Raw genomic sequence first — 14901 nt, forward strand, 5'->3', positions numbered from 1 at the left:
TATAGAGCACCTGTAGCAAAATGAGAGATGACTTTGCAACAGATATTATCATCCATTGTTGGATGAGGGAACAGTTTCAGACAAGCTAAATGGTTTAGTCAAATTGACAAGCAAATAGAATGGTAGCATCAGAATTAAATTTAGGTGTGACTCTAAAGCTTATGTCACTTCTACAAGACAGTGTTCCCCAGATCCTAGAGTCATTTCTGATTTATTTACTATTATAGGCAAATGCAGTGAGTAATCTTTTTTCCTTGAAATGTAATTTTCTACATCTCCTTAATTAAGTTATGTATTTAATTTTGATATATGCTTACCTTCTCCTTATCCCTTGCTAGTTCAGATGTCTTCTGCTTTATAACCAAATATTCTTATTTCATCCCATGACTACTCTTGCTTTCCCTTGGACCATTACTGTCTCTCACTTCTCTCTTTCCAGTGCTATCACTAACAGATTTTTATAATGACCTGGGACTAATGTAAAAGAGAAGAAGGAGAGGAAAGAGAATAAAAATAAAAATAATAACAATAGCCATCATTTACTAAGTAGTAGTAATATTCTAGGCATTTTGTTAAGCTCTTTATTTAATCTCATGTAAGCATTATAAGCATTGCTAAGTAGGTATGAAATTATTCCCATTTTATAGATGGGATAAAACCAAGTCTCAGAAAGCTTTAATACTTATGATTCCCACAGTGAGAAAGTATGGGAGCTAGGGTATGAAATCTGATCTACCCAGCTCCAAACTCTTAGTTACAATATTGTGGGTTAGCCCCCCCCCCACCCTTTACAACTATGTCCTAATTTATGCTTAATTCTTACTTGTTTTTGATAACATTTTATGCAGCAGGGAAGAACTATAAAAAGGAAAAGAATCTCTTCCTTTTCCTCCTTGAAATTCCCTACTTTCAGAAAGTAGTTGTTTATTGTTGCCTCATTTAGCTTTGGCTAAAACAGCAAAACAGAAAAAACATGAAATGGAAGCAGAAGAGTACCATGTTTCCTTTCCACCCCTTCTTCTCTCCAGCTGTGTTTAACTCTTCTGAAAGTCTTTATTATACTTATTGATGTAACTGGCCCAGAGCATCCATTGGCCTGCCTGACCCATGGAGATTATCAATGGTGACGTACTTTGAAGGAACTCCCTTGTTTGGCAGGTTGTTGGGAAGAGTACATATGACTGAAAAGACCTGTGGTAGTTGGGCAGTGGAGTAGCCTGGGTAGCATGTCAAATTGTAGTTTGAATAAATAGAAACATTGTTCTAAATGAACATTAAGTCTTATAATGTATTATGGATTAAATAAGCTTTTGTGAGTTATCCAGAAATTTCTGTAAACATTTATAAAATTGAGAGAATACGTTAAGTTTTGAACAATTTATTATTATAAACAGACTTTAGGACCATGATCACTTGTGACTTCAGAATTGTCTAACTGTAACAATCCCAAAATATCCAGTTTTTTCTTCTGTAATATGTTCCTCAAATGACAGATTATTTTCTTTTGTTTTTTAATGTAGCTCTTTTATTTATCATCTAATTGTAGAACTATTGAAAGACAGTAAAATGTTTTCTTCACTTTATAAAATCTCTTAAAAGCCTATCAATTAGCATAGGTTGTTGGAAGCGTTTCAATATTATGTTTGATTTTCAGAAAGCAAGCCATCTCCTGCCATGTAGTTTTGTAGCTATTGGCATTTTAGTAACATTCTTCCTGCTGATTCAAGCCTGTCCCTGGACTTACTATGTATATTGTTTGTTGCCAGTGCCAATATGGTATGCTGTTCTAAAAGAGTAAGTAACTATCTTGCTGCCTTGTTTTTCACTTCATTGACAGCTAAATCTACATTTAAAATGCATTAGATTTCTGAGGCATACATCATCAAAGATATTTATAATATTCTCAAATCTCTAAACTCTCTCACTTTATTTATAACTATGTAAATATTGCATATAAACATTCTGTTTATTTTACCTTTCCCTTTTGGCTTCATCTTTATTACACTGAGATAGCAGTTACCCTGTTTCCTTTTTTGTGTATCTTTTATAAGAAAAAATGTGGAATCAAAATAACATAATTAACATTGATTGTACTGGGCATAAAATAACATATTTGAACATGTTCCACCATCTCAGAGTCCAGAATATCTTCATGTCTTACAAAGAAATTTACATTTTTTTTTCCTATAAATTTCTCCCCCTCTTTTCCTGCTCAACCTTTCAGCCTAGATAAGTGAAACTTTGTAGTTAAGTCTAATACAGTAAGGTATACTGACAGATTAGTCCTTATCATTCACATGTGCTGTCAGTACTTTAAGTACTTTATAGTACTTCCTTACAAGTTGGACTTAAAATGGATTGTCACCATTCTAGAAAGCTTCAAAAGGAAGGATGTAAGGTGAGTTTTAAGCACTTTTACGTAAAACCACTGATTCATGTTCAAAGACAGCCAGAATCATGTTGGAGATCTTGTGGATTTCTATATTTACATAAGCAAAGTGGAACTTAAACTTAGTCTTGCTTATCAAAATATCCTCTCAGAAAACTACACCCTTAAAGCTGACCAGGGGGTGAGAACCTAAAATAAGGATATCCTCAAGATTGCCTTACCTGTACATCATAACACTATGCATATTTTTATTCTAATTTTTTTCTTTTGTAGTACTAAGAATTGAACCAAGTGTTGTTTTATCACTGAGCTACATCTCAACCCTTTTTATTTCTTTTATTTTGAAACAGAACCTCCCTTAGTTGCTTAGGCTAGCCTCGAACTTGTGATCCTCCTGCTTCAGCCTCCTAAGTAGCTGGAATTACAGTGTATACCACAAGGCCTGACTATTCTAATTTTTGATGACTAGCTTTGATAGCTCTTCCATTATTTAAAAACATGAAGTATTAAAAATGTTTTAGTTTTTAAATATAAAAATAAAAATAGTATTAAAATGTTTAGGTTAGTAACTATTTTTAAACATAGGCATAAAGACATTGACCAAAGAACATACTGTTACTTCTCCATTTGAAAGGATAGAGTTGTTGGATATGCTTATTTAGTTCAGATTTTTTTCTGATGTCATTTTCCCTGATTTTATAATTTTTGAAAGGTTTTTTTATCCTTGTGGAAAATTTTATTCTAGCCAGGCACAGTGGCGCACCTATAGGGGAATTGCGTGTTCAAAGCCAGCCTTAGTAACCTACCAAGGCCCTAAGCAACTCAGCAAGACCCTGTATAATTCATTATAATCTCTTTTTACTCTGTACTTATTCACTATTGAAAACAATACAAAAAAGGGCTAGGGATGTGGCTCGGTGGTTAAGCACCCGTAGGTTCAATCCCTGGTACCAAAAAAACAAAAAGAAGAAAATTCTATTCTGCTATAGAATGCCTCTGAATTATTAAATGAAGATAACACATTTTGAAAACATGTTTTACATTTTTTTCCTATAAATTTCCTAATGATGAAGATAACATGTATGTTTAAATTTTAAGGGAAGCTATGATTTTGAAAGTATTTTATATTCCATCTTTATATTTTTGATAGATTATATGGAAAATGAAACATAAAATTCATTTTCCTCCTAGAAAATAATCTTCAAATTGATTATATAGAATAATCTCTTTTTACTCTGTACTTATTCACTATTGGAAACAAAAAATAATCTTTTGACTGGTATTAGCTTTCCTTTCCTACATGGACTGGTATTTCCTTTCCTTTCCTATTAATAGTTTGATAAAATTCTGCAGCCATTGTTTTCAATCAGAAAAAGGTCATAAAGTAAATGATACTGACCTTTTATAATTACCCACTTAATGTACTACAAATGTTAAAAGTTTTTCTTGCCAGCAATAAAATATAAAAGTTATTGAATATATAATACATTTTTTATGGTTATAAATTCCCAAATACAATTATTGTACAATTAATGACATCTTAAATTGAGTTTGGAAAAGGTTATTTAGCTCAACCATAAAGTACAATTGGGATTTTCTGTTATCTAGGTGAGGAAAAACCTACCTTTATTTCATGAAGATGATTGAGATTTTAATATAAGATTGCCTAGGTGTGGGTTCATTATATTTTACTTCTGGTATTACATCTGTAATTGTATGTACCTGTGTTTAAACTTAAATAAGATAAGGCTCATTTATTGTCATTAATGTTTATAGAAACCAGGCAAACTGGGCTGGGATTGTGGCGTAGTGGTAGAATACTTGCCTTGCATGTTTGAGGCACTGGGTTTGATTCTCAGCCCCCCATATAAATAAATTAATAAATAAAGTAAAGGTTCAACAACAATTTTAAAAAATGTTAAAAAAAAAAAGAAGAATAAAAAAAGAAACCAGGCAAACTTTTGTGATCATTTCAAATTAATTCAAAAATTACATTTTTTCCAAAATACTTGTGGATTGCCCTTCACCCAAATTGTATGAGCCAAAGCCATTGAAATATATCTGTTGGAATTTATCTTACTTTTAAAATAATCTATGAGTGGAAAATTTCCTGATTTTTAGATTTGTGCAAAGTTTTTTTTTAATTTTTTGCTATTTGACTTTTTTAGTTCAATGCAGAGTATAAATATTCTTCATAAATAATCTCTTAAAACAGATTTCAAGTTATTCAAGACCTTGTTGCATCACTATTGACCTTTCCTCTGAGCCATTTTGTTGGGCACCTGTTAATCTGTACCTTGGGAATTGAAGTATTAGTAAGTAATTTACCAGATTACATTTCCAGATTTCTTTCATATGTATGTAACTGGTATTCAGTGACCTCATTTTCCATTCTTTTTGGAATGCATTACCAGGTTCTCAGTTTTTTCTACCGCTATATGCTTACAGCTGGACTTGTTATATTTGCGGGCTGGCCATTTCTCACTCAGCTGTGGACGCGAGCAAAGGTATAAGTACTCATTTTGACATAGAACAGATTATATGTATTTAACTCAAGGAATTGTTTGTTTTTAAACCAAAAGGTAGCATGTGTCCTTAAAGAGTCTGGTCCTTTTGACAGGAGGCCTCATGTTGGCTTTAGGTTTCAGTGATTCACTTAGACTTGCATATCAGAATGAGCCAATTATGTGGTAATTGAAATGCTGAAGAAGCAGAACGGGTTTGCCCTTCTGTGAAGCATTTCCTGGATTCCTTCAGCTTTAAAATATCTAAATGATGGAGAAAGCTACTCAGAACAGGGCAGTGGCTTAGGGGACTGTACTCTGAAAGTGAGTCTTGAGAAATCACCTCCCTCTTGGGCCTGAACCATTCAATTTTTCACCAGAGAAATATATATTCATTATATACTCTTCCTTTAGCTAGGTAGAGAATTATGGTGTATTTCTACAGAGAACACTCTTATGTTTCCACTTTGATACTTTTGACAGAGGATAAACATATCTTCTACCTTGGAGAATTTCCAAAAATCTCTAATTAATGGAATTATTGATCAGTTTTGTCTTAATTAATTATAATAGTATTTATACTTATTTCTCTTCTAGACTCAATTAAAATTTAGTAAATATTAGTAGTAGCAGCAGCAGCAGCAGCAGTAGTAGTAGTTTTCTTATAGATGCCATTATCAATATATGGTATAACATTAAGAAAACACTTGTTTTAAAATATCAGGCCCAAGCTTAAATCCTATTTCATTTACTTGTTGTGTGAGATAATGCTCATATTGTACTGAATTCAGCACCCACTATGGATCAGGTCCATCACCAACAGTTACTCTATTACTTTTTAAAGTAATGGCTGGGGGCTGGGGTTGTAGCTCAGTGGTAGAGCACTTGCTTGGTACGCGTGAGGTACTGTATTTGACCCTCAGCACTACATAAAAATAAGTAAATAAATAAAATAAAGGTATTATGTCCACCTACAACTAAAAAAGATATTTAAAATAAAAAATAAAGCAAATGGCTCTAAGGCTTTGCATTTTCTTTTTAGTTTCACAGTTGGGTAGCCTGAAACACTGAAAGCAGGTTTCACTATATTTGTCTGAAGATAAACAATATTTGTCTAAAGATGACTTTTTTTTCCCCTTGATTTTAGGTCACCTCCTTGAGTTGGACTTTCTTCTCTTTGCTCCTGGCAGTGTTCCCACTGATGCCTGTTGTAGGTCGAAAGCCAGATCTCTCTTTGGTGTATGAACAGTATCTTCTTTTCTTTTCAGTAGTTTTTTCCCCTCAGTCAATACTATGAAATTTGAACCCAATCTTGATTATGAGTTTAAAATCATATGAACAAACTAAGCATTAGGGCTGGGGTTGTGGCTCAGTAGCAAAGCGCTTGCCTCATACATGTGAGGCACTGGGTTTGATCCTCAGCACCACATAAAAATAATAAATAAGCAAACTAGACATGAAAATATTAATATCAAATTATTAGTCATGATTTTGGCCTAAGCTAAAATCATCAAGTCTCCTTGGAGATGCTTCCATTCCAGCACAAACAATAAAATTGTGCCAAACAATGGAAACTTAACAATATCACAAACACACAGAAAATGAAATTCTATTAAAAAATGTAATTTAAGATAATGTCCCATGTTTTTTAGCTTTTTGGTTCTCTGTAACCAAAATATCTGAAAAGAACAACTTAGATGAGGAAAAGTTTATTTTGGACTTACAGTTTCAGGGACTCAATCCATGGTCAGCCTACTCCATTGCCCTGGCCTGAGGTAAAAGCAAAATGTCATGGCCAAAGGGCTTGTCAGAGGAAAGCTGATCAGCTCATGATAGCCAGGTATCAGAGAGAGGGAGAGAAAGGAGCCAGGGACAACATGGTCCCCAGGAGCCCACCCTCAGTGACTCACCATCCATGCCCATGTAGTCCATCACATTATTAATTCATCAAATGGATTAATTCACTGGTTAGATTTTAGCTCCATAATTTAATAATTTTAATTCTGAACATTGCTACATTGGATACCATGTTTCTAATGTGAGCTTTTTCGGGGGATACTTCATATCCAAACCATAATACTCCCCCGAAAGTCTAGATTTTCTTTCTTTCATGTATTGGGGAATTGGAAAAAAAAATTAGCTTCATGTGATAAAATGTTTTGTTGTTAAGGAAAAAGGTCCAAAAACTATTGTGTTATCCTTCTTTGCGTTTGACTTTGCCTTTCACACTAAAATGTCTTAGAAAAAAGAATTTTTCTCTGATCTGAATATAAAGATCTTTATGGCACCAAACTATTTACTTGGACAACTTTTCTATGTATCTTACCTAAGTTATTCATTCTGTTGATGTGTTTATTTCCCCTCAATATAACCAAAATAAATCTAAATCTTTTAACCATATTTTAAAATTATTAAATAACCTACCAGTTGTGTGTGTCTGTGTATCTCTGTGTACTTGGCAAGCTAAATGATCATTATTTCATTTAACATTTCCTTTCTTCTTTTCTAATGTTGTCATCATCCTTGTTACTGTCTTCTGAATTCTATAAGCATTTAAAATACATTTTAATGTAATCTTTAATAGATGAGGATATATCTATTTTAGCAAAAAATATTAATTTTTTAAAGTATGTGCTGTAATTTAGGAGTTTCTGCACATTTTTTTCATTGGTGCAAGAAAATCAATATGCAATACATCAGGAATTATCTCAAGAAGTCAGTTTATTAGTAGAACACAAAATAATTATATTGAATTTCAAGACTATACTGTCTAAGCCATACTTCATTAAATAGTGTTATCAAACATTTTGCAACTATCATAAACTATAAATAGTATGTGAGAAAATGAATTTAAATATTTTCATTTATTTCTTACTGAAGATTGCTCTTTGAGCTCTTCTATTGCTTTTGTAAAGCCGTTTTATTTTATCAGTCTTTGCCTATTAGTCCTGCTCAAGCAGTATTGACAGTTAAGCAGAATTTATTTTATACTAAAAGAAAAAGAAAGTATATAAATAGTCCATAGAAATTTGCCTCTTGCATATTCTATTAAAGATGACTGCAGGAAGCAAATAAACCTATTCAAATATAAAAAATCTAATTTGTATTTTTAAAATAATGTTTCTGTAAATTTAAATTGCTCAGTGATTTTAACTATATGTTGGCTTCTTGCTATAGTTACATTTGTAACTTCTTTATTTTAATTCCTGGTTTGTGGAGAAATTTTTATTCTGTACTTGATCTATCACAGCAACTTCATTCTTTAAAAAATTACAAAGACGCATGTGAAACATAGATTAAAATTGGAGGAAAAAGCAAAACTGTATAATATATTTGTAGTGTCCCTATTATTTTAGTGCACTAAAGTAAAAACATATTTACCAGCAAGTCAAGAGTCCATATTATTTTTATAAAGGAAAAGAAAGAGAAAAATAACAAAGGACTTCATTCACACATTGCTGTTTTTCTTAAGTTTTAATTTTTTAATATAATTATGTATATTAATACTTTTCTTTATGATTCTCAGAATGTAGTTGACAAACAAAAAGCAAGCATTTTCCTGGGGATACCTGCTTTGCATTGCTTAGGTGTCTTCCTTATTTCTCCTAACCTAATTTCTTTTCTCTTCGTTATATTTGGGTTCCAGATCCTGACTTGAAATTAATTTCAGTTGTATTGTGCTATTCACATTTTTAGGGGGTGAGAAATAAAGCTCAATAGTGCACAGTTTCCTTGATATATCAGTCACCTTTGACTTCAGAAGCCATTCTATACCTCGTATTCTTGAAAAGTATAATCTGTTATTTCATTACTTGGGTTGTAGCTCAGTGGTAGAACATTTGCCTTGCATGTGTGAGGCCCTATGTTCAATTCTCAGCACCACATAAAATAAATAAATAAAGATATTGTGTCCATCTACAACTAAAATATTTTTTTAAAAAGAATGTATAATAATGTACTCACCTGTATGCCACCTTTGTGACCACTGCCCTACTCTTCCTTTAGTCAGGGCAACTGAGGAAAGCACCAGGGTCAGTGCTAGAAAGGAACTGTTTGTCCCTGCTAGAAATAATTTAGATTTTAAATGTGATACTTTTTATGTGAATAAGTAAGTGCTCATAGTCGAAAAATGTATGTTATAGATGCTAATAATATATTTATTTAGCTATCTTTTATATTGTTTACTTTAAATTTGTTCAATTCAGGCCAAGAATTATAGCCGTTGGTATATGTAAAATAACTTTTAAGTTGAATTAAAAAAATCAGGTAAAGCTACTAAAAATTGTGGAAATAATAAATATAGCCTTAAAATGTTTTATACTAACATTTTTAATATTTCCTGCTAAACTTCTGTGTCCATTTTGCTGCTGCTTCTTGATTAAATCAGATGATTGAGAAATTCTGTATTAGAATAAAATGCATCATGTTATCATATGATGTGTTCAGGAAATGTCTTAAGAAAATTTAAATTGTGAATTGTATTTTGAAACAGAATGAGTGCAGGCTTGCTGGTTCTTCTACTATCCCTGTTTGTTATAACATCTCTCATCAAAAGAAAAAATAGTTTTATCAAGGAAGAGTTATTGGTACATCTATTACAGGTGAGTTGCAGATTTTCAATACTATGTGTTATACCAATGATATAGCAAAATATGTCTTATAGTCATATTTAATTATGTTCTTAATGTGCCATTATGTTTATGTCATTCAATATCCTCCAGCTAAGAAGAAAGATTTCTAAGATAGAAATAGGTTCCCCAAAGGTATGAAATAGCAAAAAGGTCAACAAGAGGCAACTGAAAGATACACAGAGAGCAGAGAATTTGTAGTGATTTAAAAGGTATCTGGACTGACCAAAACGTGAGCTGAGAAGAGCTTCCTCTGGACTGAATTTCTCTTTTGTCCTCATTTGAGACAAGATTCTTTGAAGTGAAAGCAACCTGTAGTATATTTATATGAAGAAAAGCCTTAGGTTAAGACCTCAGATGATACCCTAGGAGAATATAAACTTCATCTTGGTTGGTGGCCTTAGTGTAGTGAAAAGAACTTTAAACTCCATGTTTCAAAATTGAGTCAATTCCCAGTTGCACTGTATTCTACATGTATAATTTTCAGAACTTTGACTTCAGTTTGTTTTTAACCTGTAAGTAGACATAATATCTAATAGGGCTGTGAGAATTTTAGAGATTATATAATGAAATATTTTATAAAGTTTTATCTTTTTTGGTTGTTGGAAATCAAGATTGAAACTACTTTTTTTCTTTTTAAGTGAATAAATAACCACATCTAGAACAGTGACAAGAAACAAAACTCATATGAGTCTTCTCAAATTTCCTCAGAACAGAGTTGGAATAATAGAAAATATTTCCCAAAACAGTCAAAAATAAAAATATGCCACATAAAAGATGATAAGTTAAATGCATTCTTAGAGAACTTGTATAAAGAGAAGAAATGCTTTGTCAAAGATCCTGTCAAGGGCTGGGGACATAGCTCAGTTGGTAGATTGTTTGCCTTGCATACACAAGGCCCTGGGTTCAATCCCCAGCACCAAAAAAAAAAAAAAAAAAAAAAAGATCCTGTCAAGCCATTGAAACATGTTTCATTTGAAATGGTGCACTTGCTGGCTTTACACCAAAGCCAGAGTAGCTTTGACAGCATTCACCTATCATTTCACCAGAACTTTGACAGAAATGAATGTTTCTGACTATTATTCTAAAGGAGCAAAGAATGAATGTCTTGCTAAAATTGTTATATGCTTTGTTAGAAAGACCCAAATGTTAGGTAACTCCATTACAGTGTTCCTTTTTGCATTCATTTTATTAGTTTGCATTAATTCCTGTACTGCCTGCCATACTTTATTGACTCCAAGACACATTTTTATCCCATTTTAACATCTCTGAAATTAGAATGTGTCTTAGAAGCCAAGTGCAGTGGTGTATGCCTGTAATACTAATTGTTCAAGAGGCTAAGGCAGGAGGAAGATTCCAAGTTTGAGCCCAGCCTGGGCAACTTTAAAAGACCCTGTCTCAAAAATTAAAAAAAAAAAGGAAAAGAAAAAGAAAGAAAAGAAAACTGGACTGTAAGTCAGAGATAGAACACTTACCTGGCTTACATGATGAGGCCCTGGGTTTAAAATACTAATTGTTCAAGAGGCTAAGGCAGGAGGAAGATTCCAAGTTTGAGCCCAGCCTGGGCAACTTTAAAAGACCCTGTCTCCAAAATTAAAAAAAAAAAGGAAAAGAAAAAGAAAGAAAAGAAAACTGGACTGTAAGTCAGAGATAGAACACTTACCTGGCTTACATGATGAGGCCCTGGGTTTAATCTCCAGCACTGTCCCGATACCCCAAAATGTATCTTCCGGTTAAAAGGATTGTAGGACTATGTTATAGCTTTAACAACAGCATTGTTTTCTGTTTTGCTTCTTAACACTGAAAATATGAGAGTAAATTAAATGTTTCTCTAGGAAACATTGGTAGTGAGACCGCTAATCCAAACTCTAATAAGAGAATTTAGTTTGTTCATAGTCAAAATTTAGCTCATTTCTTAGATGGCAATTAAGCTACTAGTTCAGGTTCAGCAAACATTTTTCTAAAGAACCAGATAGTAAATATTTTTAGATTGATGGGTAATATGGAGTCTTAACAGATGTTCAACTCTTCTATTTTAATGCAAAGAAAAACAACAGGTGAATGAATGGGAGTAATTATGTTCCACCAAAACAGTATTTATAAAAATAGGACACCAGCCTATGAGTTATAGTTTGTCAACTTCTATACTAATTTATAAATATTCTCTGAAGAGTATTTATACTTTGTGTATTCCCTCTGTCATCAATATTCAGACCACAGTTGACTGAATAAATCAGTAGTACTATAGGAGAGGTCCAGAAGGAGAAGGCACTAAGTTATGTACATATCACCATCTTTGTTTCCATACTTTTAAGAAGTATTTATAACAAATACTTCCAAATAGAAATTGTAATGATATATGTCAAAAATGCTCTTGAAAATGTAAAGTGTTTCATGTGATACTTACAAAGGAGGACCTTTGTTTAGTATAGGAATGCTAATGCTTAGCCTTGGCCACAAGAAGGTGCCCTCATCCAATTTCAATACCTTGTCCAACATTAGTAGTATTTTGGCCAGTTCCAGTTGTTCTCAGCACTTTCCTAAGCATTTTTTTTTTCCTGGTAGATAGACTTTCACCACCTTCTCTTTTATTGACCTGTTTTGTTTGTGTTTTTAGATGCTGAGCACAGTGCTTTCCATGTATGTTGTGTATAGTACCCACAATAGTCTACTCAAGAAACAAGGACTGCCTCTTATGAATCAGGTTGTGAGCTGGGCAATATTGGGTAAGCAGCCACTCAAACCAAATGAGATAACTTTACATCAAGTCCCTTATCTCAAAATGATCCATTTATGTCCATATTATTGTTATTTAAAGAAACAATTTTGTTGCAGGAAAATAATAATAAATAACCAGCTATTATTTTTGTTTCTTTCTGGAATTTGACAAAGAAAGATGGAACTCTTATGAACCCATGTGTTAGTAAGAATTACTTGATAGAATATTTAAGACCTAATAGTAAGATTGTTTATTATTAACATTTGAGAAAATCTACTGAGTCATTCCAGAAGAGAAGAGAGTTTCCTGAAGGGGATTTTGTGTTTAATTTTCATGTCAATTCATAAATTCTGAGTTCTTATATAGAAACCAGGAAACAGTTAAATTTTATGTGTTTCCTTCGTGAAAAAAACACAGATTGATAACCTTCCAACATATTATACATTTTACAAAGCCAGTTAAATGTTTTAAAGCATATTTCTCTAGCGCTTTTATGTAAGAACATTGGAATGTATGTATGAAGCAAACCTGTAATTTAAGGATGTACACTTTCCCTTCCAACTATAAGACAAGAACAAGCTCTTAAGTCCGGTTTTTCACTGAAAAAAAGACATTTTGTGGGCTGGGGATGTGGCTCAAGCCGTAACGCGCTCGCCTGGTATGCGTGGGGTGCTGGGTTCGATCCTCAGCACCACATAAAAATAAAATAAAGATGTTGTGATGTTGTGTCCACTGAAAACTGAAAAATAAATATTAAAAAAGAATTCTCTCTCTCCTCTTCCCCCCCCCCCCGTCTCTTTTTAAAGGGGGGGGGGAGGAAATTTTTAAAAAAAAGACATTTTGTTATGTCTGTGAATGATTTGGCATACAATTTAACTAAAAAAAAATGATTTCTATTGTCTATCCTTTAAAAAGGAAAAAATCTTTGGGACTTTACATTGAAAAGAAGATTAAGAGATACCAATGTTTTTCCTTGGATTGTTTTTATTGTTGCTTTGTTTTGTTTTGTTGTACTAGGGATTTAACCAACAGACACCTTATCACTGAGCTACATCCAATCCCCTTTTATTTTTTATTTTGAGCCAGGGTCTCACTGAGTTGCTTAGGGCCTCACTAAGTTGCTAAGCAGCCTTGAACTTGTGATCCTCTTGTCTCAGTCTCCCAGGTCACTGGGATTATAGGCAGGTGGCACTCCTCACATCTCCTTGGATTGTTTTTAAAGTCCAACAGAGGATTAAAAATGTAACAATAGGAATCAGACATGATTCCTCCTAAATTTTTGTTTTGCTCATTTTCTAGATGCCTTGGTTAGTATTCAAATGAAAGTAATTATTGTACAATAATAGCTATCTACCTATTTATCTATATTTAAGGATACTTATATAAAATTTCATTAAGAGCATTCTACAGGTTACCTTTACTTTTTTTTTTTTAAAGAGAATTTTTAAGAGAATTTTAATATTTATTTTTTAGTCTTTGGCGGACACAACATCTTTGTTTATATGTGGTGCTGAGGATCGAACCCGGGCCGCACACATGCCAGGCGAGCGCGCTACTGCTTGAGCCACATCCCCAGCCCCGGTTACCTTTACTTCTAAATAATCTTGATTAATATTTGCATTTATTCTGCATAAGCAATATAAAGGACTGCTCTTTCATATTAAAAACATTGTGCTCAGTATGTATTGTATTCTGGCACTGTTCTGGTCCCTAAGATGTATAAAGATTGACCAAATTTCTGTTTTGTTGGAGCTTATATTTGTAGGAACAGCGGAGTAATATTCTAGTGAGGAGAATATTTATATAATGATCTCTCATGTGACATGTTTTGAAATACACAGAAAACCCCAAAATTGTCAATAGGAATTATAATATTAAAGAGAAGTCTTTCTCTTATATCATGTAACTTCACAAATATTCAGTCCTATAGGATACATATCAGCAGATAAATAGCACATGGCGAATAATAATTGGAGATCAGGTGTTCTTAAGCAGCTGCCCACCTCCTGCTTGCTGCATAACCTCATGTCCTTACACTGTAGCCTTACTCAGTTCCTTAGTTTTCTTATCTACCTAGGAATAAACCACAAGGAAGAAGACAAAACAAAATTAAAATCCTAGACTTTATCCATATATCATTATGTCTCATTTTAAATCTATAAAAAGACCAAGAAAACAGAACATTACAAGAATTATAGAAAGCTATCACTCATTTCTTGTTCTTTTCCTTTATCTGTGTGTATAAAAATTTTAAGTGTTTTATTGATTCAATTTTTATTCTATCCTGTCATCCATATTTTTTCAGCTGCCTAGTAATGACCTTTATGGCATTTTCCTTCCTTTGGTTTTATGACATTGACATTTTTAATATATATGGCACCTCACTCCATAGATTGTCACTCAATTTATGTTTATTGAATGTTTCCTTATAATTAAATTGAGATTTTTGCCTTATTGGCCAGAGTACTGTGTAATAATGTTATATCCTTCTTTGGGTCAGATCTGGTACATGATCTGTCCCTTATTGGTAATGTCAATTTCGGTCACTCTATCAAGGTTTTGCCATTTTTCCATTACAGACTTACTAATGAGCTGTCTGGGGCAGACACTCTTAAGATCATCAAGTATTCTTATCAAAATTTCCCCTAGATGTAGCATCCA

General features: G+C 32.9%; 1 protein-coding gene across 5 annotated transcripts in view; it reads left to right on the plus strand.

Moving 5' to 3' along the window:
* Positions 1-14901, plus strand: part of Pign (phosphatidylinositol glycan anchor biosynthesis class N) — a 119511-nt gene that overhangs the window by 54573 nt on the left and 50037 nt on the right. For all 5 annotated transcript variants that reach the window (XR_011704780.1, XM_027949079.2, XM_071602693.1 and 2 more), the window contains exons 16-21: positions 1655-1794; positions 4605-4704; positions 4804-4896; positions 6041-6132; positions 9386-9494; positions 12139-12247. Coding sequence is in view for 4 of the 5 variants with exons in the window: in XM_027949079.2 (XP_027804880.2) it covers positions 1655-1794; positions 4605-4704; positions 4804-4896; positions 6041-6132; positions 9386-9494; positions 12139-12247 (643 nt within the window). In the remaining variant the exon portion in view is untranslated. The remainder of the gene's footprint in view (positions 1-1654; positions 1795-4604; positions 4705-4803; positions 4897-6040; positions 6133-9385; positions 9495-12138; positions 12248-14901) is intronic.

This window comes from Marmota flaviventris, chromosome 16, assembly GCF_047511675.1.
Source record: "Marmota flaviventris isolate mMarFla1 chromosome 16, mMarFla1.hap1, whole genome shotgun sequence".
NCBI lineage: Eukaryota > Metazoa > Chordata > Mammalia > Rodentia > Sciuridae > Marmota > Marmota flaviventris.